Source organism: Sebastes umbrosus, chromosome 15 (assembly GCF_015220745.1).
Source record: "Sebastes umbrosus isolate fSebUmb1 chromosome 15, fSebUmb1.pri, whole genome shotgun sequence".
NCBI lineage: Eukaryota > Metazoa > Chordata > Actinopteri > Perciformes > Sebastidae > Sebastes > Sebastes umbrosus.
The window spans coordinates 22,151,316-22,179,115 of record NC_051283.1 but is presented as its reverse complement, the minus strand read 5'-3'; the positions used below and the strand labels follow the sequence as shown (position 1 = coordinate 22,179,115).

At 41.9% G+C, this 27,800-nt stretch overlaps 1 protein-coding gene across 11 annotated transcripts; it reads left to right on the top strand.

Annotated features, from left to right (window-relative positions):
- Positions 1-982: 982 nt before the first annotated feature.
- On the top strand, positions 983-27,800 carry ubap2l (ubiquitin associated protein 2-like). Of its 11 annotated transcripts, XM_037794448.1 has the most exons (31): positions 1,136-1,302; positions 2,680-2,818; positions 3,386-3,463; positions 4,956-5,066; positions 6,103-6,277; positions 7,152-7,277; positions 7,450-7,495; positions 10,653-10,697; positions 11,548-11,654; positions 12,008-12,070; positions 12,174-12,226; positions 12,428-12,513; positions 12,914-13,094; positions 13,788-13,986; positions 14,135-14,245; positions 14,357-14,463; positions 14,610-14,782; positions 15,101-15,221; positions 15,728-15,767; positions 15,882-16,068; positions 17,077-17,143; positions 17,449-17,764; positions 18,895-18,983; positions 19,093-19,146; positions 19,260-19,341; positions 19,813-20,030; positions 20,287-20,392; positions 21,698-21,823; positions 24,188-24,255; positions 24,379-24,576; positions 26,329-27,800. In XM_037794448.1, the coding sequence occupies exons 2-31, from the start codon at positions 2,723-2,725 to the stop codon at positions 26,422-26,424; spliced, it is 3,525 nt and encodes a 1,174-aa protein (XP_037650376.1). In that variant the 5' UTR covers positions 1,136-1,302; positions 2,680-2,722; the 3' UTR covers positions 26,425-27,800. The 11 variants fall into 11 exon arrangements, with proteins under 11 accessions (XP_037650370.1, XP_037650376.1, XP_037650374.1 ...); XM_037794442.1 differs by lacking the exon at positions 1,136-1,302 and adding an exon at positions 983-1,122 and having other exon boundaries at positions 14,135-14,463; XM_037794446.1 differs by having other exon boundaries at positions 14,135-14,463; positions 15,131-15,221.

Here is a 27,800-nt window from a genome sequence, read left to right as displayed (position 1 = left end):
AACTACTACTATACTATACTGTACTGTACTACCACTGTAACATGTGAGACCTGAGTCTTTCTGAATATTTTATATATATATATATATATGTATATATAAATATATACATATATATATGCAAAACACAGATAATAAACTTTGGCAGATGGGATGGGGCATGTGAGAGATTGCATTTATCTTATAAAAAAATATATGTATACCATTACAGTGTTGGGGCCATGAACTTGACAATATACACTAATATATATATATATATATATAATATATATATATATATATATATATATATTATATATATATGCAAAACACAGATAATAAACTTTGGCAGATGGGATGGGGCATGTGAGAGATTGCATTTATCTTATAAAAAAATATATGTATACCATTACAGTGTTGGGGCCATGAACTTGACAATATGCACTAATATATATAATATATATATATATATATATATATATATTATATATATATGCAAAACACAGATAATAAACTTTGGCAGATGGGATGGGGCATGTGAGAGATTGCATTTATCTTATAAAAAAATATATGTATACCATTACAGTGTTGGGGCCATGAACTTGACAATATACACTAATATATATATATATATATATATATATATATATACATATATATATATATATATATATATATGTATATATAAAACTGAGGGATGGGGCATGTGAGAGATTGCATTTATCTTATAAAAAAATATATGTATATAAATATATATATATATATATATATATATATATTATATATATATATATATTATATATATATATATATATTAGTGCATATTGTCAAGTTCATGGCCCCAACACTGTAATGGTATACATATATTTTTTTATAAGATAAATGCAATCTCTCACATGCCCCATCCCTCAGTTTTGCCAAAGTTTATTATCTGTGTTTTGCATCCCCACCACCATCACCTCTAGTGACATGTCCTAGCTCATAGCTGATAATATTAAACTATTTCAGTGTGTGTGTGTGTGTGTGTGGTCACATGTTGTGGGTCCAGTTTCCTCGCAGCGCCCTGCCTGCCTGCCTGCCTGCCTGTGTGCTGTGAGTGAACCACGTGACGCAGCTCTCCGTGGTGTCAGAGTGGAAAAGAAACAGGTAAATTCAGTCTCTCGCTTGTTGTGTTGAGCGAGTCGCCTTATTTCCCCCAACTTTAGTTGTATCAACTTGGGGTTTAAGGAATTATATATATCCTGTCCTAAATCTCGACAAACGAGACCACTTTGTCGGTCCGGTTGTGGTAGCAGCAGTGTGTTAATACTGAGCCGGAGGTTTCTGGTCAGTATTATCTATTTTCATTTTAGCGGCCTGCAGGCCTATCTTTAGCCTCGGTGATTCCTAATGTGGAGAGCCCGGACATCAGACTCTATAGCGGGGATAGAATGTTCTAGAGTGGCGGTTGTGCAGTTTATGGAGCGGCTGCTACTACTGCTAACTGGCTACCGTTGCCTAGCTACAAGAAAAGACGTTAGTTAGTTAGCGTTAATTAAATTAGCATGGCTAGCATCTGTTAGCAGAGAACTAGTGGTATGGGCGTTTGTTGGTTTGGTCGAACATGAAAGCTTCACCGCTCTGCTTTGCTTGCAGCTGATTAGATAATTAACTTGTTGTAGCTATTTCAAGCAAAGTCAACTAACGCTAGCCAGTTAGCTGAATAGCCAGTTATAGCTGTTAGCTGGTTAACTAGCTGGTTAGCTTGTTAGCTAACTGTATAGCCAGTTAGCTGGTTAGCTTGTTAGCTAGCTGGTTAGCTGGTTAGCTTGTTAGCTGTAATGCCAGTTATAGCTGGTTAGCTGTATAGCTAGTTAGCTGGTTAGCATGTTAGCATGTTAGCATGTTAGCATGTTAGCTGTATATCCTGTTATAGCAGTTAGCTTGTTAGCTAGCTAGCGGCGGTGTGAATTAGCCTCGTTGTCGCCATGAGGTGAACACCGTGAGAAGCGGAAGCCCCACCAAAGACTTCAAAGCTTGGATGCTTTTCCCCTCTCAAGTATTAGCTAGCATTGTTTGACCATGTGGCTGGCTAACGGAATGGGATATGTTTAGACTGGGCCCTGGCTTTAGGGCTTTAATGTTTTGTGCCTCACGTTTAGTCCACATTTACGTAACGTATGCAAGATTAAAGCAGCAGGCGATCGCAAGGTTAACGGTTTTCTATAGTCGAATGTGCTATTATGTGTTTGTCTCTGATTTTGGTGTATCAAAACAGTGTAGATCTGTCCATCATGTCTTTGTGATCATATACTGTTGTTTTACTATATAGGTCCAGGCTATTTTTACATAGAAAATGTTGCATAATGCTCTTTAAATATAAGCAAATATTATGCACTTGTAAGCCTTGGAGTGCAGCAGTGGTACTCTTTGCTTCACGGGTCAGACTAACTGTGGTTTTTTAGACATTCCCTTAGAAAAAGGGGGCTGAAAAACACCCCTTTGTCAACGTTTTGCAGGCGTTTCTGTGAACAAAGCTGATGCTGTCTTCTTGATACCGCTGCTAGCCAACCCCCCCCCCACTAGGCAATAAGCCACCAGGCAGTTTGAGGAAGTGGTGTATTCAAGAGTGCACCACCAGACGTGTACATGATGACATAATTAGGTCATAGTCACAGGTCTGTAATGTCTCTCTCTCTCTCTCATCCTTCTTCTCTCCTTTAGGTGTTAATTCCTTTGTAAATACTGTTATTTGTATATACTGTAAATGATGACGTCCATGGGCGGGAACCGAGCCCGGGGCAGCTGGGAGCAGACACAGGGCCAGACACAGAGTCAGACACAGCACAAGCAGAGGCCTCAGGTACCCCTCACTCACCCTCACCCACCTGTCACACTGCCCACGTTCACAGTGATTAGTACCAGGGTTGAAGAAATCAATATATTACTAAATGTCACTTGTTTTGTTAAGACATAGTTTCTACAAAGCTACATAGTACAGACACCAACAATTGGGACAGTATTATGCCAGTTACAGTCCTATTACGTAGGCTTTTGATGAGTTTCAATAGACTAAAAAATGCAATACAGGATAATCAGGACTGTTGACAATCGGAAGGGAAATGCCTGATTTTGGGCATTTCAGCTTCAGTCTGAACTACACTGATCAACTAAGTCACTGATCTAAGTTAACCAGCTAACATCACACAAGTTTGATAGGTACGATGTAGTGTTTGTGCACGTTTTTAAGCGTTTCTAACAAGACCTCTAGCAGCCACTGACAGTGGTGCTTACTGTTAGATGAGGCATAATATTTGCATAAAAAGTTGTTAAAGATTTCACAAATGGCTAAATATGAGTTTGTGCTTTTATGTTTTTACAAGAATGCAAATCTGTTTGTTTCAAATATATTTCGTTCCTCTTGGAACAGGCTACCGCAGAGCAGATCCGACTTGCGCAGATGATTTCAGACCACAATGATGCAGACTTTGAAGAGAAGGTCAAACAGGTGAGCAGATAGATGCACATCCTTTTGTCCTACTTCAGCCTTCCTGTGTAATTTTTCTTGTTCTTTTTGAAAATAGTTAAATAGCACTACTTTGCGTTTTAGCTCTGGTACATATAATATTACGTCTATTGTGTCCTGCATTGGGTGTGTATGTGTGTCTCTTATATTATGCATATTGCATATATACAATTATTATTGCATATTTGGTTTGCCAGATGTCATTAAGCACATAAAGTCAGTGACACAGAATTCAGTGCATTATATTAAGGCTGCGATGGGGCTGAATATTAAATATACTAATAATATATAATTCTGTGTAAAATGTGTTGGTTAGCTATGATAATGATCAGAAAAAATGCTTGAACTATGTATTTTTTAAGGCACAATCTCAGTTATGAGAAAGAGACAAAGCAAATGATTTAATACCAGATTCTTGGTCCATTTCTTCCTTTTTGCTTGTGTTGTTAAGAGAAACCACCCTGGATATCGCTGGCTGCTCTTATCAAATTTATCTCTGCAGTTTCAGTTACTAGTTTGTGGGGATGTCACGAGAACCGATGTCGGTACTTGTTTTTTTACTGTACCGTTAGGGCTGGAGACTAACGTTGTCCCAGAGACGATAGAAAATGTGTTTGGGACGCAGAAAACTTACTATCAATGCGTCCAAAGGATGCATCCTATTTTTCCCTGATAATGCTACATTGCGAACAACAAATCCATGTTGAAATCAGCAGTACCAAAGCTAGTTAACGTTCACTGTTAGCAGCCGGTAAGCAGCATAGTCCTGCACGGAACTAACAGCTAACATTAACTGGAGCTGTCATTGATTTACATTATAAAATGTGAAGGTATGTTGAAGTACATGGGATTTATTGTTTTACTTTTGTTTTTTTCTGTGGTATCGAATTGGTATTGAGAATCGTGGAATTTCTACGTGGAACTACTACATTTCTGGTATCGTGACATCCCTACTAGTTTTAAGAACTAGTGCTCTAGCTCAAATTTATCATACACTTGATTACTTATCTGCCCATGTGGCTTTACATTTCTTTTCAGTGTGGTTACACAGAATCTTGCATTAAATATTGTGTTTAATGATTAAGTCAAAGTTAAAAAAGTAAGACCCTAAAATGGCATCTGAGGTCAGAAAGTTCTGTAAACAGGTCATCAGGACCTTTTGATAAGAGAGGTTATCTTTTGCACACTCGATTATGATGTGTAGTAATTTCAAAGGCATTGAAAGAGGGCGTGGCGTCACAATATTTATGGAAAATTAACCTTGTGTTTAAGCTACTGAAGTGATCAAGATGCTGAATCCCTGCAGGTAGCAGCCAGGCGTGCTGTACTGTAGCTAACCCTGTGTTCTGATTTATGTATGTTTTTAAAAAAACATTTTTCACAAGACTACATAAGAGCCTTTAAATAACAATACACTGGGAGTGTCAGCCAGGGGTCACCTGTGTGTCTCATCGTACCACTCCTTCTTTTGCAGCTGATTGACATCACAGGCAAGGACCAGGATGAGTCTATGATCGCACTGCACGATTGCAACGGGGATGTCAACAGAGCCATTAACGTTTTGCTGGAGGGTAGCCCAGACACTGTGAGTATTGGCTTTGTGTGAGGGCTTAGCGCTGTGAGGGCCAGATTCTGGAGAAATCAGTGCTACGCTGGGTCAGATAACTGTGATATTGGACTGAAAATGTACACTGACTGTACAAGTAGGGATTCTGTGAATGTATAGCATCATATGAAAATGGACAGAAGCAGGGTTTTCCTAGTTAAGACAAAGTTGTATGTAAAGTTAAAGGTGTAAAAAGAAGTTCACTGTAAACACATTTTCTGTACATCCCCTGTTGGTCAGTATGTCAATTCTGAATGCCCCTATTAAGTTTTCACTGACCCATTAAGAAAAATGAATCCTTTCTGATAATTTCATGTACGACCAGTTCTTAAACATTGCAATGTATGAATTGGCCTTGCAAAACAGGTGCAGTAAGGACGAGCTCAATGATCCCTCGTAGTTACATACAGCTTTGATATAAATGTAACTAGTAGAACATATGGGGGAAATTGAAACCAGAAAAAGTGGAAATGGGTCTTGCCAGCAGCACATTAATCAGACCTGATAAGGGGTTGGCAGCTCCTTGCATTGTCAAGATACAGGCTCAGTGGAGAGACTTTAAAATGAACTAGTTGAGTATTGCTTGCTGGGATATTACCGACAAGAGGAACAGAGTTTGTTTTTGTTTTCACTTTGTGATTTTTAAAGTAACTGTTGCCATATTTGGCCCACCCTGCATCTGTGTTAAATTCATAAGTGAAATCCAACTCAGAAGTAGTCAGATGTAGACTTAGCACATGGAGAGGAAGACCACCAGAAACATTTTTTATAACCAGTTGTCTCACTGGTGGACCAGTCAATTGTCTCAAGTCAATGCCATACTGACCACCAGGCTACACTCAACATCCAACCTGTTTGTTTATGAATCCATTTCTTTTAGTTGTGGTCATATTTTGGCTGTCTACATCGTCCTGTTGTTATGGCAGCTTTTCTTCAGTGGTTGTTTTCTGTCTTGGTGACTCAGTACAAAGTCAATGAGTCCAGCAGTGTGACGCTGTCTTTATTTCTTCCCAAGGACTCTTGGGAAATGGTGGGGAAGAAGAAAGGGGTTTCAGGCCAGAAGGAGACTAGCCAGGCAGAGACCGGAGAGGAAGGAAAAGAGAACAGGGAGAAAGGAGGAGAGAAAGATGTAGCACGTCGTCGAGGTGGAGCTCCACGTAGGGGGCGTGGAGCCAGCAGGGGACGGGAGTGTAAGTGTTAACCATTCTTTTACTGTGGCTTCACTGTTTTAATTTTTTAGATGTGTTTATAAAATATGAATATTTGTTATCTGCAATTTGTGAGCATCATTTGTAAAACACGGCTGTACTTCAAAATGTGCGTGCGTGCGTGCGTGTGTAATCTGACTCCTCTGTGCAAGCTATTCCAACTCCATACGAAGCAGACACTTTCAGTTTGTAGCGTCCGTTGTCCGACTATGTATTGACAACACGGCGCTGATGGACCAAAATGAACTAAATGGGTTTTATCTATAAAAAAGGCAAAACGACGGTGGGGGTGGTGGGCAAGTAATGTAATCGGTGTATACCCGAACACCCTGTAACACTGACTACCGCGGGAAACCTAATTTGCATCAACAGTAGCTTATAAATTTGTAGAACAGCGTGGCTTCTACCTGTTAGATGAAGATAGTAAGAATAGAAATTTAATAGAAAGAGAAATGTGTTGCACATGTACTGCAAAATTACTGAAGGAAGACAATAAGAAGCCTTTCAAAAAATGGCAGTTTCTAACATCACCTGCATGAAAGCACGTTAAACTAATCATTGATTGAAGATGGAAATCAACATGTCATAGGTCAACTCCATTATGCCATTAGTAATTTGTAGCACACCAGTAGACCCTTCTTAGCCCCGGCTGTGATCCCGAAGGGGGGACAGTGTGTGCCACAGTAAATGATAACCAGCAAGAGATTTATCATTCATCTTCATTTTGAATGAAGGGCTACTCGGCTCTCATACAGCACCACGATTTTTGATAGAGTTTCTCAGTTTATATGATTATTTTGACATCTGCATGCAGCGCAGTGTCTAATCTGATGCCGTTCTCTCTTCTTGACTCCAGTTCGTGGTCAGGAGAATGGCCTGGACGGAGGCAAGGCTGGAATAGCTGGAAGAGGTGCAGAGCGAGGCGCAGAGCGAGGCGCAGAGCGAGGCCGAAGGGGAAGAGGCAGAGGAAGAGGGACTATCGGTAAGTGGTTGTAATCCTCTTTAGACAAACTGGTTTGTGAAGGAAATGTATCTAATAAAAACGAGGCGGTATCGAGGGAGGGTTTTTATTTTCTCTTAAACCGCTGCCATTCTTTCTTGTGAACATAGTTGTCAAGCTCAGAAACTGAAGTAAGGTCTTGTTGTCTCCCTAGGAGTATCTGGACGGCGAGGAGGCAGATTTTCGGCGCAGGGCATGGGGTAAGGGAACACCTGCTTTGCCTAAAACCAGAGGGCCTTTTGTTCCACTTTTACCTGTTGCCATGGTCACCAGAGAGCAGGACCCCAGCCTATTGTTTAGCCTTAATCCAAAGGAGGGAGAATATACATCAGCCAATGGCATAGAGCAGCGTGGGCAGAATAACACTCTTCAGAGTGTACATGATGTCTAAACATTTTTATTTGGAGTGCAATTTTTGATAGATCCCCTCAGAAGGGTGTCTCTGCTCTCTGGCCCTAGACTGCAGCATAATTCAGTTGTGTTTTGCTTGTTCTGTGTATCTTGTGTGTGCTGTTAATAATGTCATTGGTGAGTTAGTATCTTATACTGGCAGCTTCAATATGTGTCATTACAGAGGAAGTACTTCTTTCAACTGTGATGACATTCTTGCCCAATTTAATCATTTAATGGGCGACATTGTAGCTGTCATAACAAATTTCCTGCTTTGACTATAAGCAGTTAGGTGTGATGTTACTCTGCAGTTATAGATCTTTAAATCTTCTTGGTCTGCTGAAGTAGCACATGTGACCTGATGTGGCTTTCTCTAGTGATGTCGACGGCTGAGTGGCTTCCTCCCAAGAGAAGCCTGGATGTAATTTTCACTCTTATGAGTACAAAGTGTTGACTGTGTGCTTCAAAGCTACTGTAATCATGCCACAAATACATATTTGAACACAGAGGCTCAGAAGGTAGAGACGACTTGAATGAAACTAAAAGTGTTTTGGTGTAATTCACAGATATTTGCTCAAGTGGAGGTGCACACAATAACTATAACAAAACCTGAAGTCTTTTAGGTTTTATCTGTATGCTCTGTGTTTCCATGATGCTGTGAAAATGCCCTACAATATTAAGTACATTTGTGGAGTGTGGACCCAGATATTGACTTGCATATTTCAAGGAACACTACAATATGCTTTCTTTGTCATATTGGACATAAATGAGCTGAGTGCTGGCGGGGCTTTCCACCTGCAAACGCATGCAGTGCTAGCTAAGGTGTTTTCATGTTAACCTAACCCCCCCCCAACCTCACGCCACACAGCAGTTCTGTGATTGCTTTTGCTTCTTGCTGCTAGCAGACTCAGTTTACCAGCTTGGCTTCACTGTCAGTTAAACACGGTGACTCAAATGAAACACGTGGCTTTAAAGGAAGCGGTCTTAAACTGATCAAAGATCTTATCTGCTTTATTACTGTGTGATAAGGTGATGGTGTGCATCTGTGTATGTGTGTATCATTGGTACCTTGTGCTAGTACATTTAAGATGATGCAAAGGCAGCGTGTACCATTCACCTCACATACACATATTCTGCTCAAAAATGTTAAATTAAACTGAATCAAACACTGTCAGCTCACAAGGGAAACAAGAACCACACTTCATTACTGATGAATAAGCTGATCAAAGAGATTTGATCTAAAGTTGGCGTAAAACATAAATGACTAGGATTAAAATGTGGGTACTCTATTGATAAATTAATTCAATATTAACCACAAATGTTGGTTACCAACAACAAATACAGCAGATTATGTTGTTTTTATTTCCATATTAACAGTAGCTAAAACCTCATGGTGCCAAGAATCTCAGACACAAATTCACTCACTTACTCAGTGACCAATACGAAGAATGAGGAGGTATTTGGTTATTAGTTGCCTGATGCCTGTGTCATTAAGCATAACTGTTGTAGCTAAGTTATGACTTCCAAAGGCTATGTTGGCTATGTATAAGAGGTTAATAGTTTATATAGTAAAAGATCAATACTTGAGTTCCGTGGATCGATACAATATTGCCACAAAAAATATCGTGATAGTATAGTGTATTGATATTTTTTTTTTTCCACCCCTAGTGGAAACCATCATGATTCCAAGAATCTCAGACACATTCATTTTTATTATTTAATGCAATATAGAAGATACTCAATCTTTAAAGCTGCCCCAGTTTGAAAACCTTGTTTAAGGAAGTCTTCAGTGTTTTGACAATATTAGTTACTGAAGTAATAGAAACCTCACTTTTTGCGGCTTATTTTAGAATGTGTCACCTTGTAGGAAAATAGGGGGTGTTTTGTCCGTGTATAAAGTATTGGCTCATCGCTGTTGGATCAGATCATGGTTTTAAAAACTGTATTGAATTGATCTTGAATCTGCCCCTTCAGATTGTGACACATACAGGAATGTTGCATCCAGAGTGGTGTTGGCCGTAACATGGCTGCATATATCAACCTCCTCCATTGCTGATGTTGCCTGTTGTGAAGGGGATGCATTCATTATGTAGCCAGTTGTATTCACTTGTACCACAGCATTGGTTGGCACATTTACAGCGCTGCCTCTTCTTTGGGGTAACTGTTAGCAGCCTTTGTATTTGAATTCTGTACTTGAGTTTGCAGAAAGGAAACCAAGGGAAGAGATCATTGGTGTCCCAGTTTGTTGTATCCATAGAGGCCTCTCCATTTAGCGTATACATAAACCCTCTGAAAATGGTATATTAATATTGTAGGACACGGCTACAAAAATATAGTAAAAGTGTGGTTTTGCTCTGGTGGAGACTGAGCTGTTTATCTAAATTGAGCCAATTAAATTTGAAGCTGGTCAAAGTTTATCACAAAGTATGTGTTTGCCACTTTGTTTTAGAAAATAACAGTGAGATCAAATGCGACTAGTTGACTTAGATGGCTATTTCTTTCGATGGAGAAGATATGGAATACTGACTGATGTATTCACATCAGCATCCTGTACAGCTGTTCAGTAATAGCTTTGAGATGATGTGGCTGTGTGATTGAAGGTACCATTGAAATTCCTGAGATTGTTTAGGGTTTACTGCATCAATGGGAAGATTACTGCATTTACTCTTGCATAACTGCTCTCATCTAGCATTGGTTTTTGTGTTTGTGGCTGCATTGTGTTTACCTCTGATGAGTTGGGTTTCTTGGACTGTGTTATTTACCCACCATGACTAAAAGCACACTGGCTTGCCTTGTATTGGAGAGTGACTGACAGGTGGTGTAGAGTGTTACAACACTGACATAGGCAGATCGAAGGCATTTTTGCTTACGCTGCTGCTCTGGATTGTGGTTTGAAAAACAAAAGCTTCATCTTCTACTTTTAATTTTGTTGTGCTTCTTGTAATTGCCATTATTTTTCCTCTAAAGCCAGATTGATAAGGGGCCCACATATGATATTGCAGGAGGTGAGAGGTGAGTGCATCGCCTCTGGTGTGTCTGTTATTCTTGTTTTCTGTAGGGAGTGTGCCATAGAGAGAGTGCCATAAAACAGGATGTTGTAATATAAGACATTATCAAAACGGAAAGTATTACTCCTCATTCTATTAATAGGATATGAAAAAGATATGATCTTCTGAAATCTGTGATGTTAAATCTGATCACGCAAGCAATACATGCCCTCAGATTCGCACAGGAAGGATCTTTGACAAATAATGAAAGCGGCTTGGCTTGACTCAAAAGAAAAGTCTTGTACTTCATCATGTTGCCAGGTTGCACCAGCTGTAATTTTCCCAGCATGCACGGATGTGTCAGATTAATGAAAGACATGCAGTACCAGGAATGAGTTTTTGAGTAACAACAAAAACAGTATTTAGATGCTCACACGTCCTTATTTGCATGTCTTGACTGTACAAGCTCTCACAGTAAGACCGTAATGGTTTCACTTCAGTCTCTTATCATTTCCTCTTGCCGCTAAAACCCCAGTCACTCCTTTTCTGAAGTGTTTCTATTAGCTAGAAGTGTAATGATGATAAGAGCAGAGTTGGGGATTTATTCAAACAGTACTCAGAGTGCAATATGCAGGCGCACAACCAACTAGCTCACGAGTGGTTTGAAGCTCTTAAGAAATGAATTGGGGGTCTGTTTCTGCTTAACGTTTTCCAAACTTTGACCTGTAGAAGGTAAGTTAAAAACGGACCCCAGATTATTGTGTGTTGGCACCCAGTTGTGGCTGAAATTATTTTTTTTTGCAGTGTTGACAGACCTTCAGCTGCGGTGAGTACATACACTCAATTCTCAACCCACTTATCACTTTCTTCCCTAGAACATTCAACCCTGCCGACTACGCGGAGCCAGCCCAGACAGAAGAAAACTACGGAGGGGGCAGCACCTGGAACAACACAGGAAGCGCGGAGCTCGAGGAGGGAGCAAGTAAGTTAATTTATTAGGAAAGGTTGCCCTCCAATAAGAGAAGTTAATCTTATCAATGAAGCATCTGTTTACCATCAGAAACAATTTTAATAAATCGTTATCAGCATCCCAAAGAAGCTCACGCGGTAAAGATGAAAGGAAGGTTCACTTGCGTTCAAAGGACGCTTGCTTTTTGATGCTGGGCGTAGAAGCTTCCTTCATCAACCGTGCACACTGTTTATAAATCCCAGACATATTGTATTCCTCTTAGATCTTTACATTCTGTCTGATCTGTATGTCCAGTTGACTAAAATATAATCATCTCTTTTCATTGCATACAACTTTGATCTCCTCACCTCTGTCTTTGTCTCTAGGGTTGGAATACGCTGCAGGAGAGGGAACAAATTTCCCCCCGCCCAAGTTTGACTCTGCTCCTGGTAAACCTGCCTTCACTTCTCTGTTGCTTTTATGCATCCCTTATTCTGTTTGATTCTCTCTGCCTATCTCAGTAGTATTGAACTATTTCTCTTTGACTCATAGGTGCCTGGAGGACTGCCACAGAGGAGTGGGGCACTGAGGACTGGAATGAGGATGTGAGTGTTTAACCTCATGCAACTGCTGCTGTAGCTCTAAATATAACATTAAGTGAGAACTTCTAAAGACAAACCAGAAGTTATAACAGATTTTAGCGTTGTTTCTCTGATGGAAGACTGGATCATTTTTTAATCTAGCTTTGTTAACTTTTTTCTTCCAACTATAACGTCTTCTATCTTCTACTCTCTCTTCCTCTGCAGCTTTCAGAGACCAAGATATTCACAGCTTCCAGTGTGGCATCCGTGCCTCTGCCTCAAGAGAATGTTACCATCACCAAAGGACAGAGGTGTGTCACTTACGCACTTTATTACCCTGACTCATGCTTTTCCTGGAATTGGTCGACAGAATAATTACATTTGCTCACTGTTTGCTCAATGTCAAATATTTTACGGCTCAGGCTTCTCAATTATGAAGATTTGCTGTGTTTTTTTGTCTTGCACTATAGTAAACTGAATATCATTTTGTTGGTTGGGGGATAAAACTATTATGAAGGCGTCACCTTGGAAAAATATGATGGAATTTTTCTTTTGCTATTTTCTGATGTTTTATAGACCAAACAATTAATTGAGAAAATAATCTGCAGATTAATAATTAAAATAATTAGTTGCAGCCCTAAAATAATTAGTCATGAGTTGACACAGATCACATTTTAGATGTCTTCTTGAATATTTCCCCCCTTGCTATAGGATTGACCTTGCGGTGCTCCTGGGGAAGACTCCCCCATCCTCCTCTTCAGAGACAGAAAACCCCCCCATGGAGGCAGCCCAGCCAGCCTCCTTGTCCCAGTCACTGGTTTTCAGCAACTCCAAGCAAGGGGTGCCACTCTCCCAAACATCCTCCAGCACCCCTTACACTCAGCACAGCATGGTGAGACTCACAAAAACACCCTGGCTCTTAGATTTTACTTACTGATGCAAATTATCTCTTAAGTTTTATCAACCACTTCCTAGCGGCACAGGAAAAGGATAGAGCCATTGACATCATGTCATAACTATGGTCATGTAGCACTAATATTTTGATCTCTGCCAGGCGTAAGCCTGTGGGGAGATTATGCATTTGATCTTGTGTGTGTGTGTGTGTGTATCTGTCTGTTCACAGCTACGTATACTACTGAACCATTAGTCTAATATTTTGTGCTCATTTATAACTCTATGCTGAAAGACCTCTCGTGGTAGCGGTGACTCACAATTTTTTGAAGGAAAAAAATTTTACTGTTTTATACCGTCATTGACTGCTGACTCCTCACTCCTCTTAACCGGTCTGTAGGGGCCACCTGCTTCAGTAGCAAAACGCATTTCCGGCAATTGGCTAGGCTAAAATCAAGCCTTTGTCGTGGCTCAAAAATTGACAGTCTGAGAAAAGTTTGGTCTCATTTTGAACCGCAGCATCTGCAGATAAATTCCATATCCAATGTTGTGTGATGTTATAACCGTCTTGACTGTGAGGGAGCCAGGAGGGACAACTGAGTGAAATTCAATTCTTCTTTTGTTCTGATCTGCCTTTAAGCACTTTTCTAGTTTTTTATGGTGATAACTGTGTCATAATCTGCCAACATTGCAGGTCAGCATGCTGAGCAAGGGTTTCGGGGATGTGGGGGATCCTAAAGGAGCTAGCACAGGGACCACTGGCTCTCAGTTCCTGGAGCAGTATAAAACAGCCCAGGCACTGGCCCAGCTGGCAGCCCAGCACTCCCAGACTGGACCTCCCACGACAACCCCTTCATCCTGGGACACCAGTGCCACGTCACTGGGACAATACGGTGAGATAACATCCTACTGTAATTACTCTGATCTTCCTCCACTCCCCTTGAGCATCTTAAGGATAATGACATAAGTCTTTTTTCAATGTAGGACAATCCAAACTGCTCTCAGGGTCTTGTTCCTAACTTAAATTTTTCCATTTTCCAGATATGAAGACTCAGGCGGAGTCTGCGGTCCATACGCCCTTTACAAAGCGGCAGCCTTACCAGGCCGCCACCTCAACCTCGTCCATGTTGGATGTTTTCCTGCAGGACAAAGGCATGCCTCCTTCCTCCTCGTCTTCTTCCTTACCACAACAAACAACATCCTCACCCCATGCGGTGCCTCCGCCTGCTTCCTCTCTTCCCAAAATGGCAATCCCTTCTCTAGGTCAGCAAGTTTCCCCAAGTTCCTCAGATGCCCAGGGTTCGAGTCCACTGCCTTTGCAGCAACACAAACTCAAACAGCAGAAGAAGAGGACCTCCATCACAACAAAGGTAACAACTGAATTCAAATTATGGCATATTTTAAATGTGATGATTGTTTTTTGTTTTATGAGAGAGATTAAGATTGTAGAAACCATCCTTGGAAAAGACTCAAAAGTATTTGTGCCAAATCTTAAAATGCCCTTCATCTTCCTCAGATTCCTGCAATGGCGGTAGAGATGCCAGGCTCAACAGACATCTCGGGCCTCAATCTTCAGTTTGGAGCACTGCAGTTTGGGTCAGAACCAGTTCTACCAGAGTACGAGTCCACCCCCGCCACCACAACATCAGTCAACCAGGTTCAGAACAGTCTCTACACTAGCCCCAACAGGTTGGTACATCCAAAATACAACTTTGTACCTTTTTAATATGAAGATAAAGTTCATATTTACACCCCCTTTTGTGTTTTTTAGAGATGCATGTTCACAGTGAAATATTTTAGCATTTTTATTATTGCTGGACATAATAAAAGCAGTTTAAGTTTTTATTTTTTCTTATGCAGAAGTACTGGGTAGTAATTATAGATTTAAGTGCACATTCTAGTCTTTAAAAGTGCTTTGAAATTTAGGTTTTGATGATCAGTTTTCAAGTCAGAGCAACTGACTGTTCTCTAAGAACACAATCTTGTCAATGCCATCACAATCTGCAGTGAGTCAACTCCAGCTCTCTCCAACTCCAGTCAGATGGACATGTACGATCAGAGAGCGTCCCAGAATCGACGCTACCCTCACTCACTCTCCTCCTCCCCTCAGAAGGATATGCAGCCCAAGGTAAGGCCAACGCTTCCCTCTTTTTCACTTAAACTGGTAAAACATTTGATATGGTGTTGTGTTAGTACTTAAAGGAGTGGCTGGTGTGGGCAGCTTGCTTAACCCCCACTTGGTCCTTTGGAGCTTATTACTATCAATGATGGAAAGGCTTTGGTTTAATGTGGAAGTCTCCTGGTGTAAATGTCTAACTGTAAAGATTTTAAGACGGGGTCTCAAGGTTTAACGTTCTTGTTTAATCTAAAATCATTTAGAGATCATTACCTGAACTCAAGTGTTTAAAAAAAACTGGTGTTACTCTATATTCACTCATTGTTCCAGTTGTTTTGTTTTATTGTGGTCATTGTAAAACACTACTGGTTTCAAACCTGACTTGTAGTTGTTATGCTCTGCATAGCAAACAAGCTTCTCGGCTTGACTGTTTCTAAAAGCCCAACACCCTTCAGCTTCTTAAGAATGGCCTGTTTCCATAGAAACCTGCGAGTTCACCTTCATTGTTGTTTTTACAGAATGGCTACAGTTCAATGCAAACAACACAATCTGTGGAAGGTAGGTGTCTATTTACAAAGCTCTTTTTTTTTTCTTTGAAAGCATTGTTGAAATTTTTCCTGATCACTCTGGATTGGAATTTATTCCAGAAACCTATTTGTTCTCTCTCCCCAGCTGCAGCAGGCTCTGCAGTATCAGGCAAGCAGGTCTCTGATTTGGTCACACCGGTCTCCAACATGGGCACTTTGGCTGACGGCGGCTCTGCCTCCTTGTTGACTACATCCAATCAGACATCCCTCAGCGGTATGGGGCACAGTGAAGACCTGCCTCCAAGCACCATGCCCCCTCCTCAGCACAACAAGTGAGATGCTGCTAAATTAATACAAATAATAAAGTAGGAGATTAACTAGTATCTTAAATTATGACCTCAGCAGAGTCCTGCATTGGGTCGGGTAACGGGTAAGAATTTATATAAATTCACGGACACAGGCACTAAATGCAGTCGGGCAGCAGTTGAGAACAAAATTGTTTTGCTTTTTTCTGGAGAAATCAGGAATGAAAATGATTGTGCTGTGTTTTTGGCTGGACCATAAAGGACCAGCCCTACAAACGCAAAAGTCTGTCACTGAGTGATTGGTTGCTCAAGTGTTGGAGTTTTCTCACTGGCCATTTCTCCTTCAAAATTAAAAGGCGGGAACAGTCCTTTGTTTACGTTTTTAGGGGGGCGTGTCAGCGGTTCCACTCATGAGTGTGCACTCTAATGCTCCCCTATCGACGCATTTCCACCAGATCCGGTGACGGAGGTCGTCTCAGGGCTTTCCATCCATTTCCTATGGAAAGCAGGAGAAGCAGTCACCCAGTGCATGGTGGGAGTGTTGTGGCGAAGGTCTGTATTTGCATAAAGTTGAAAAATCTCAACTTTATGCAAATGAGCCCGTCCAACGCGACAAATCCAGCTCAAGAAACTTGGACCAAGCTGTCAAACCAGGCAATCTATTTCTAAAATAAAAACGAGATTCAGCAGTGGCATAGCCTCTGGCTTTAAATCTTTTGGTGAATTGTTTAGACTGAATAACAGAAGGTTTATGAGCAGGCCCCCATGTTGTTTCCTGTTTGAAACGGCAAGCAGAAAACCAGGGACCAATCAGGTGCTTTCCACGATAGGGTACGTCACCGCTTGAACGGCCAGTTGAGTGGAGCAGCGCGTCCCCTAGTGTCCTCGCCGGACCTCGTGGACATGTATCGCTGGATTTAACATTAGAGACATGACCACTGACTTTTTGTGTAACAATTTAGCCAGTGTATCAGTAAATGTGATGGGATTCGGAGATAGTTGAGATGTGTTCTGAAGCTTCCTGTATTTTTACAGCTCTCACCAATCGCATCAGAACAGCCTTGCTCCATCTTCAGTCCGGACATCCAACTCGAGCTTAATGGTGAGCTTGTTATGTTTATTTCTGTGTTTATACCAGAACCCATCATGTGGATCTAGAATATTGTCTTTTGCTTTTTTATGATCCTTGAAGCAGATTTGATGTTTTTTTAACCAGACAGAAACCATGAGTTGTGTGTACACACTTAAGCAGGACAGTCACAGTGCATCTCCATCCATCTCTGCATTTTCAAAGCTGCATTTCCTGTGATGGCAGATGGACACATTAGATGTCCATTCACTCTAATGGAAATGTAATCTCATCAATCCTAACCGCATCTTTTTATCTTCTTCCTTCCGTCTGTACAGCATCCCAGCGTAGACGGTGACTCGAGCCTGCACTCCTCCTCCTTCCCTTCCTCCGTGTCAGCTGTGCCGTCATCGGTCTCCTCCTCTTCCTCGGTGGCTGCTGCGCAGGTGTCCCTAGGGGGCCCTCAGGCCTCCTCCATGGGCTCTGCCACAGTTTCAGCCCACTCCGGCCTCGGCCCCGTCAGCAGTCTGGCCATGGGCCTCAACACTGCCTCCATGGGTGTCCAAGCTGCAGCAGCCGCCGCTTCAATGTCCTCGGTGGCCTCGGCCATTCCCTCTTCAGTTACTTCCTCACGCATCTCTGCAGCATCCTCAGGTTAGACATAAACACAAGCACAAACATGAACAATACACTTTGTCTTTGATAGCCACTCCTCTTTAGACCGTTTTACATCCAAAGCCTGCTGAAATTGCTCAGCAAAATTAAAGTATTTTAGCTTTTCCTTTCCCCTCACGTTGTCTTCCTTACTTACTTTAATTTGCGCTGTCAGTCTACAGGTAGCACCAATGAGTTAATTGTAGCCTCGGTAATTTGGTGTCAGGGCTTCACAATTCTGAATAACTTGCTGGTTAAATGGACTGTCAGGATTATATATGCATCCATAGTTGTTTTTCATAATCTGAGTGTACTGAAAGCATTAAGTAGAGCTTGTCTGGTGTTAATACTGTTCTTTAATCCCTCATTTTGATCCCTCATTTGATTTTTATGTTGGTTATGGTTATAACTGGGAACCATTATGGTTTGTGTGGTCAGATGGCAGGCATTATCTGAAGCTTCTGTAGCTTCATCATAATGTATTTTGCGGGGGTTTTCAGGTGGTTGTATAAATTTGTACTAACTGATAACCGAATATGACCCTTTTATTTGGTAAAACAGCAATGTTTTTTCAGATTTAGGGTTGGATAAATTGGTTTCCATTTCCTCACCATCTCTGGCAGGGTTCCCATTCTTCTGACTCATCTTACTCTCAGTTTGGTTACTCTGAAGCTTTTTTTTCTGTCTCTCTCTCGCACATAAACACGTTAGATTTGTTTTCCTCTCTGCTCCCTCTGCTGGTGAATAGTTTATCACATGGTGTATTGCGGTCTTGTTATTTACTGATGCAGCTCAGGGAGAAATTTGTAGCACTTAACGGGTCTCTCCTTGCTAATTGAAATCAGGTAGAATCATTTTTATGTGCAAATGAGATTGTAATGGGCAAGAACTGACATTGGGAATTGATCATGGTTGATTGTGCTGCCCTGCTTTGTATCTGTAGGTTATGTTGTGATTTCACACTGAAAATACTGTAGATGCATATACTTATTTGCCAGTGCAGAGCTTTCCATAAGCGTCGACTGCCAGCCAAGCAGCCGAATACTCATTTAAGTCCAGACGGCTACTTTATTATTTTAATTTTGGTCAAATTAATGCATTTTTTAAGTTTTATGTCTTTGTGCTTACAGGGAAAGCACCTCCAAACCTGCCACCTGGAGTGCCCCCTCTACTGCCCAACCCATACATCATGGCCCCTGGACTACTGCACGCCTACCCTGTAAGTTCCTGCCAGGATCAAGTCAGTCTTTATACAATCCGAGCGTTACCAGAGTTTGTTATATAATTGATATAGTAACACGTTTTTTCTGACACGTGCTTCGTCTCAGCCTCAGGTGTACGGCTATGATGACCTACAGATGCTGCAGACAAGAATACCGCTGGTGAGTTTTGTTTTGTGAAAAGTCTTCAACTCCTGCAATAAAAACATTACGCATAAATCATACCTCACGTCCTGTATTTTTATTTAATACAAAAATTTAAATTTTCTCTCCAGGATTATTACAGCATCCCCTTTGCAACTCCCACGACAGCACTGACCGGCAGAGACGGCGGCCTGACAAGCAACCCTTACTCCGGTGAGCCATCTAACATATGTGTCTAGTAAAAGTTGAACCTTCTGTTGAGCCACGTGTGTGTGCGGCGCTGGCAGAGAGAGCGAGACTACGTCACCCCTGTAGCTTGTTCAAAGCGAGTCAGGGCAGTGGCGAGCCGAAAGCGGTCGCAAGTGTGGTTACACTTTTCAAAACTCGATGCAGACAGCACTCGCTGAAATATGTGTAATGCGAAATGCAAAGCTGGCCAGGGCAACACCTCTCACGTGCTTCCTGCGAGACACACATGACGGCGTTGTCATGCTATGCCCTGGTGACAGACTGTGACAGGATGGAAGTTGTAGGGACGGACTAGGGAGGGTGATAGAGAGGTAGGGAGGGGGTTTATATTGTGTGGTGGTGTTCTAAATAAGTAAAAAAAAAATTAATTCTAAAGTGTTGACTTATTGTTACTCTCCACTCTGTCCTGTCGTTCTCCGTTTCCCGTATTTGCAGGTGACTTATCAAAGTTTGGTCGAGGTGATGCATCATCCCCGTCTCCGGCCACCACATTAGCGCAGACACAACAGAACCAGACCCAGACGCATCACACCGCGCAGCAGCCCTTCCTCAACCCTGCGCTGCCGCCTGGCTACAGTTACACAAGCCTCCCATACTACACTGGCATGCCGGGCCTGCCCAATACCTTCCAGTACGGACCTGCTGTGTTTCCGGTGAGAAAACTGAAGTCTCCACAACTTACAGTCCTGCTCCTACCCTGAGTTTTTTTATTTTTGTATTATTGTTTTTAATATCTTCTCATAAGGAACAGATACATCATAATATCATGAGGAAAATGGGTGGGTTTGGACAGGAACGGGCTAGCAAATACTATATCCTGGATTTTTGTGACCCTACAAGACAAACGTTGGTTACCCTATTTGGTTACCACTTGATGACATCACATGCCACGGTTTTGTTTTTGTCCAGGTGGCTCCTACCTCGTCAAAGCAGCACGGTGTGAATGTCGGCGTCAATGCATCAGCCACACCCTTCCAGCAGGCTAGTGGCTATGGTTCCCATGGATACAGCACTGGTGAGGCACTAAACGATATTGAAGCGGCATGTTGAGAGGGGGTCATGCAGGTCCTGCTCTATATACTTGCATACCAATAACCCTGTGCTGTTTCTCACAATGAGCCCATTGATTTCTCATCGGTGTGGAGTGCAAATTTCATTTGAGCTCTGCAGCATCTACAAGCATAAACACGATGCTTGTGCAACGACTTCTTTTTGTTATGCTTGTGTCAAGGCAGTTGCTAATGGTTCATAACACATTGTTGTCTGCTGACTCACTTGAATCGTTGACCTCGAAGTCAATTGAAATGTTTTCGGATTGAGCATGATTAATATTGAGGTTTAGTTGTCTGAATATTGGAGATGCATCTGCACCTTGTACCCAGTTTTCATCGCCTGCACACGAACGGAACTTGTCTCAATAATTCAGCTGATTTATGATGGCAAGAAAATGTCGCTTTAGTTAAATGGCTTCTTGTGATGAAATATATGGGACTGCCATTTAATCAGGATGGGAAAGGGAAGATGGGCTTGAACAGTGGCACCTGGCTATACCAGTTTAAATAATAGAGGGGTTAGATTATCGGTCTCCTGCTGTCTTCCATAGCTTGCTTTGCTCATTTCAGAAAGTGGAGTTTGCCCCAAGGCTTCACCTTCCACCACATCCCCTGCACACACGTTCATCTCAAACAAACCAACAAATGGATCATCCTCCCATAACTCTTAGCATATTTTCTCTCAGCAGTTTCATATTTTCCCAGTGGTCTTCTGCTACTCTATTTTCTTTTTCAGTGACGCTATATTTTATTTTTCATACTTTAATTCATCACTCAGTATCCACCTTGGGTCAGGACATGTGCGACACCTATTCGTTCTAAGCTGCACCATCTGCTGCTTTCTGCCATCACCCAACTCAAGCTCACTCTCCACCCCCCCCTCCCACACACACACCCTGCCTGCCCCCTCACTTCCCCCCACTTCCCCCACCTCCTCCCCTCAGACTTGGGTCAAATAGTATTTGCAAATGATGTTGGCGTTGATTCTGACCTGCTTGTTGTACTGGATTGGCAGGTTTTGCCACACAGGACAATGCATTTGGTGTCAAAGTTCAGATAATTACAGTGAAGTATTTGGTCATTATAGTGAGTTTCCTAGAGGACTTGACACTATCTGTATCGTCACACTGTGGTAAAACCAGTCCATGTGGTACACCGTTTCAAACAAACGCTACGAATTATTTGCAAATGCTATTTGAGGCGGGTCTGCTTCCCCTGCCTGGTGTGTCTAACGCTGTGGGCTGCGGCTGTGTGTCTGACTGTTGCAGGCTATGAGGATGTGGGCCAGGCTTCAGGGAGTGGGGATTTCTGTAAGGGCGGATACGGCACTGCCGTGGCCGCTGCCGCTACTGCACAAAACAAGCCAGCCAGCTCTGTCAGCGGGCCTGGAGTCGGTGAGTGCCGCCACATGCCAAAATAAAGCAAAAAACAAAAACCAACCCTATCCCTCCCGTCTTCCTCCTTGTGTCACCAACCATCCTTCTCCCACTCTTTCGCTCTCGTTCCTTTGCCTCATCGCTGATGAGCTGCGCCTGTGGGAAGACCCGTCACACTACATCCGCTTTTAGACAGTCCAACGCAGCCTGCCTCTCTTACTAGCCTTGTCTGCCATTCTGTCGGTTTCCTGTTCTCTTCCAGGGCAACTCATCATCAATCCAATCTGTTTTTTATCTCCTAGACATTAACGCTATGTAATTATCAGGTTTAGAGTCAAAAATGTGGCAGATCACAAAGGCTGTGGCTGCCACAAACTGATGAGTTGTTCTGGTTGATGCTGTCCCATTTTCCCTCTGTGTTGCTTGCTCTTCACTCATGTTGTCATTGCTGGTATGTCCATCTCCAGAGTATCAAGTTCACTGTCCTGTGGGTGAAGTAGGTTACAATACAAGAGAGGGAGAGAGAGAGAGAGTGCAACAAAATGTCGATATTACTTGTAAAATACAGCTGTGCTATTCAAGAGTGTGTGTGTGGATGTACCGTTTGAAGAGCTTTTCAAGTGGCTGCAGCAGTATTCACACTGTGCACATTTATGATGCTCTTGTTCTTCACACAGAATGGTATAAAGTTGGCCTGTAAAGGGCGCTTGAGAGTTTGATCATCAGTATTCCTGCCATGATCTGCGGGGTCTGTATTGTGGATTTTCTGTGACAAATCTCATGAATATTATTTATGGGTGTGAAAGTTAACACAATAATGTGTTAGCGCCACTAATTTCTTTAACGTATTAACGCAACATGCAATTTATAGGTTGAAGCGGGCTCAGTTTTAGAGCTAGAGAGAAGATACTGGGATCACATGAAACTTGAAAATCTAACTTCAATGACTTGAATCTATTGGTACCAACCATGTCATACTAGCTTGTCGCGAAGGAGGCTAAATAACACTCCAAACTTGCGCTACATTTTTGTGGGGGAAAACTGGCATGGGTCCCTTGACCAAAGGGGTCCCTTGACCTCTGACCTCAAGATATGAAAATGGGTCCTATGGGAACCCACCAGTCTCCCCTTTACAGACAAGTCATAGTGAAGTCGACACACTGACAGCTGTTGTTGCCTGTTGGGCTTGAGTTTGCCATGTTGAGATTTGAGCATATTTCATGCTAAAGGCAGTACCTGTGAGGGTTTCTGGACAATATTTGTCATTGTTTTCAATTTTTGTTTTGTTCCAATAATAAATATATGCATACATCTGCATAAAGCAAACATGCAGTATTTGCCCACTCCCATGTTGATAAGAGTATTAAATACTTCACAAATCTCCCTTTTAAGGTACATTTTGAACAGTAAAAAAAAAGTCTGAAGCGAATGCTATCAGATTAATGATAGTGATAGACTACAGCGGCACATGGGGATGAGCATCTCTCGCGCTGACAATGGATATTATTTAAGGCTCCAACAGTTTTAAAAACCACCACTGATGCAGCCTTTTAAGGGACTCAAACCATTCTTCAATAATAACATTATGTTCCAACTTACTGCTGTTTTCTAGCAGTGCCACGGCTTCAGGTGCCAAATATCCCATTAGCATTGTGGCTCTTTCCGTAACTGTCATGTCTTAATAAAGCCATGAAAATGGTTTACACAACAGACTGAATGACAATTTAACTTACCTTAGGAAGAATTCATCATGTGATCAGTGCTCTTGCTCACAGATTGAGAAAACATGAATTTTACATTAAGGGACTTTAAGGCATTAACATTGTTATGTCTTTTCCTGTCAAGTGCCCCCCCCTCCCCCAGTTGACCTTGTTCTGCATCTCTATGGAGATACAGGGGGTCAGTGTGTGCCAGAACAACCACAGCAGTGACCACCAGATACAGTCAGACTGTAATCACTGCGGCTGACTGGAACTGATACGCTGCTACACCATCTTTCTCACCTCTTCTTCCTCTTCATCTCATACCTTTTCATCTCCTCTACTGTCCTCACGAAAGGGAAATTCTACTCAAATCATCTATGAACTAATGCTGACATAGATGTCAATTTCCCAGGATTCTCTTTTGTTCTTAAGTCATACGATTTTTTTTTTTTCCTCAGATGCTTGATTTGAGAAAGTGTTCCCACAAATATAGAAAGTGTCTATAGAATTATAGGTATCCGATTCCTTGTTGTTAGCACACCATATAGCAATTACGCTGGTTATAATCTGAAAATAACCATGTGGCTGGGCATGGTTTGTTTGGTGGATGTTCCCTCAACACGCCCAGTTCTTCCCGTTTTTGGACTAATTTTGTGTCCCGTCTCCTTTGTCTCTGCAGGAGTCTCTGTGACATCGAGCAACACGGGGGTACCAGATATTTCAGGGTCTGTTTACACAAAGACGCAGGTAATTACAAATGATAAATATTTCAACCCCTTCGTCACAGGAAAGGACTTTCTTTCCTTCCCCCTCCGTGCAGTTTGAATCTAGCAAAAATGTCACGTCTGTCCTTTGTGTCACTTCCTACAGCAGTCGTTTGAGAAGCAGGGTTTCCACGCTGGCACGCCAGCAGCTTCGTTCAGCCTGCCCTCGGCTCTGGGGAGCGGAGGACCCATCAACCCCCCGGCCGCCGCTGGCTACGCCCCGGCCCCCTTCATGCACATCCTGGCACCGCACCAACAACCCCACTCTCAGATTCTGCACCACCACCTGCAGCAGGACGGACAGGTAGTGCACATGGTTTTGTTGTCGTCTTTGTCTCCATCTGTTGGTGCAGGACGCTTTCACACCTGTAGTTCAGTCCCAAGAAAAAAAAATACTTATTTGTCTTTTAGTTCTGGTTTGTTTTGCTTTCACACAGCTTATCATAAACTATCACAAGATCATATGGAGTTACAGGTAACTTATAGTCAGTCACAGACGCTACATGGACCCGCGTGGGGAAATCAAATTCCAGCGACTGAAAGCAGATCGTGCAGCAAATTCCAGCGACTGAAAGCAGATCGTGCAGCATCTTAAGTGTTTATCATTCTTCTCTGGTGTCACAGAGCTCACTAAGAAAAAAGAGTGATATTAGTTGAGGCTGCAACTGGGCCTCATCTGTCAAAAATAATGACTGACGGGTAGAAAAGGGACAAAACGGAGACGTCATGTACCCTATTAATAGAAGAGGGGAAGCTCCTGTGTGGGCACTTCCTTTTTAATGAGTAACTGCCAGAATACACAGCAGGACACAACCTTAGCACACCCCTGCTCTACTCCTTTCAAAATCCCTGCACTCAATCCCTGAAGCCTACACTTGTTACCATGGTTACAAAATGATCTTGCATAAAATATGTTTATGGGGTGCACGGATGAGATTGCTTTTTTTGACAGTTCACGATCAGCAGATGGCTTTAAAACCAAAGCTATATAAAGAGAACTGGATACAGCGTTCATTCCTATGAGAGTTGCTCAGTGGCGCGTGAAGCCAAAATGGCTCGACTGCCGAGTGATAAAGTACCCGGATCTTCCAGCAATCTTCCGCATCCATTGGGCCCATAGAGCAGACGCAGTAGCGTTTTCCTTTAACTCCGCCTCGGGCTCATTCACATGAACGGTGGAAGGAAAATAACTCCGGATTCAGCTATTAGTTCATTTTACAACTTTTAGGACTTAATGATTTAAATAGGGGCTATTCAAGTGTTCATACTGGAAAAAATTATCTGCTTAGTAACAGACGTCTCTTTCCCAATGTAAGTCTATGGGAAAACATCTTTTTTGGCCCAATGGCATCACGTGATGGACACAGATGTTGTAATTCCCCCGTTTGGCCACTACGAAAATTTGCTTCAAAGCCCGGCGCTCTTCCTGGGCTTGTTTAAAAGTAGTTCAGCTTTCAAATTCATGCTAAAATTACATCTGTCACAAAATACTGTGATTGGTCCGTTTTGCTTTCACCCAACAAAAGAAATGCACCACACTGAGCCCCAACCGAGGCCCGTCCTTTCAAAACATTGTGAGGATCTTTTTTGTAGGATCCAAATGTAATGCACACAAAGCATCACATTCCATTATTTATTTTATTTTAATTTGTTTAACAATAAAGATGAGGTTTGAATAAAGAAACATTAAAATACAGATTAACATTGTGTTGCATAGGAAGAACCAAGGCAAAAGATGTAATGTATTCAGGGTGTCTAGCTGAAGCTAATTTGCACCCCTTGTCCCTTTTTTAGGCTTTAAAATTAAAGTTAAAACAACAAACAATGATTAAGACTGGTTCTGGAAAAACAAACATTAAAGACTGTACATGTGTTATGTGTGTATGTCTTGAACATGACTATGTACTGACATACAGGTGTAACTAAATGTAGGTGTCTTTTGCAGATGAATCACAAAGTGTATAGAGGTTCATCATGTCCCTGAACTAACACAATATTTGAGTAAACACTTGGCATGAATGGAAAGCTTACAGATGAACTCTGTCCTCTCTCACAGAGCGGCACTGGACAGCGCAGCCAGAACGCCTCCATTCAGCAGAAGGCTCAGATCAACAAGGCCGCATACAACAGCTACAGCTGGGGGGCAAACTAACATCCACCGTCGGGGAGCCCTTCCACGCTGTTGACAGAAGCTAGAAGGGGGCTCGTCACTCCTTCCGCAAAACAGTCTCCACATATAAACTCCCTCTTCCTCCTGCAGAGATTCCCTCTCCAGTCTCTTGGCCCAGCACTCCTGCAGCTCTGACCGCGGTCAGAGGAGGTGCTGTGCCGAGAGAACGAGCACTGTAATGATGCATGGTTGGGCGGGAGGGACAGAGGGGGCTTAGAAGAGAGGGGAGACCGGAGATAAATGGTTCTAGAAATACACCGTCAAGAGGTGAAATATTGAGTGTTGGGAATTCGTATCGTGTTAATCCCCCAGCCCCACCCATTTTTTCTTTGACTTGTATGTAACATAGAACTGTTTTCTAAAAGAATGAACGTTTCCTGTATGGTCTTTTTTTTTTTTTTTTTTCCCCGTCTTCCCCCTCCCCCAATTCTTTTTCTTGCAGATGGGGAGGAATGAAGTAATATCTGAAGGTGGGGGGACAGGCTGGTTTTGTATTTCTCACCCTCAACTCCCCACTCCCTTACTTTTGGTGGAAACTCTTCCCTCCCACACAAAATTCCCCCAAACACAATAATTTGCTTAATTGCTGTTAAATGTTTTTTTTTTTTTTTCTTTTTATGTCGTTTTAAGTTTGAAGAAACAATTCTCTAAATTGGTAGAGTTGTGAAGTTTATTTTTTACCAAATATAGATATATTATATATAAAGACATATAAGCGAGCTCACTGGCTTTGACTGTGAGGAAAGTGTGTTTGTCATGTGACTGCGTGCATGTTTGTACACACGGGGGCCGTGGTTGTGTACTGTGCTTTGTTTTTTGCCTAGCACAGAATTTTTCATTATCCAACACTTGTACAGTAACTGTTCCCATGAATTATAAATATGTTTGCATAAAGGCCCCACCTATTCTGCAAGAGATGTTGAATGATTTCCAAGGCCAATACACACCCAGTCTGCCTTCCAGTGTGTTTATTTTTATTTTTTTTGAGGCCCCCCCACCTCCTCCCTGCTCCACCACCTGTCTCCCATTGTAAGGAAACCTGCAGCATTGAATACTGATGGACAGAATTGTACTATGGGTTTTTTTTTTGTCAGTGATTTATTTTTTCTTTTTGTACTGTGCGTTTTAAAAACAATTTAAATGGATAAACTTGTCTTGTACATATATAAAAAAAACACAAGTACTGTAGTCCCTGTTTGTTTGATGGCTTTCTCCTTTTCCTTCTCAAATCCTTGCAGACTTGTTAGCTTTTTGTTTCATATATTTTTTTTATTTTGTAAGAATATATAAATATTAATTAAATAAACAAGAAAAAGACATTTTCATCATTTTGGATGTGAATGTCTTTTAAGAAACTA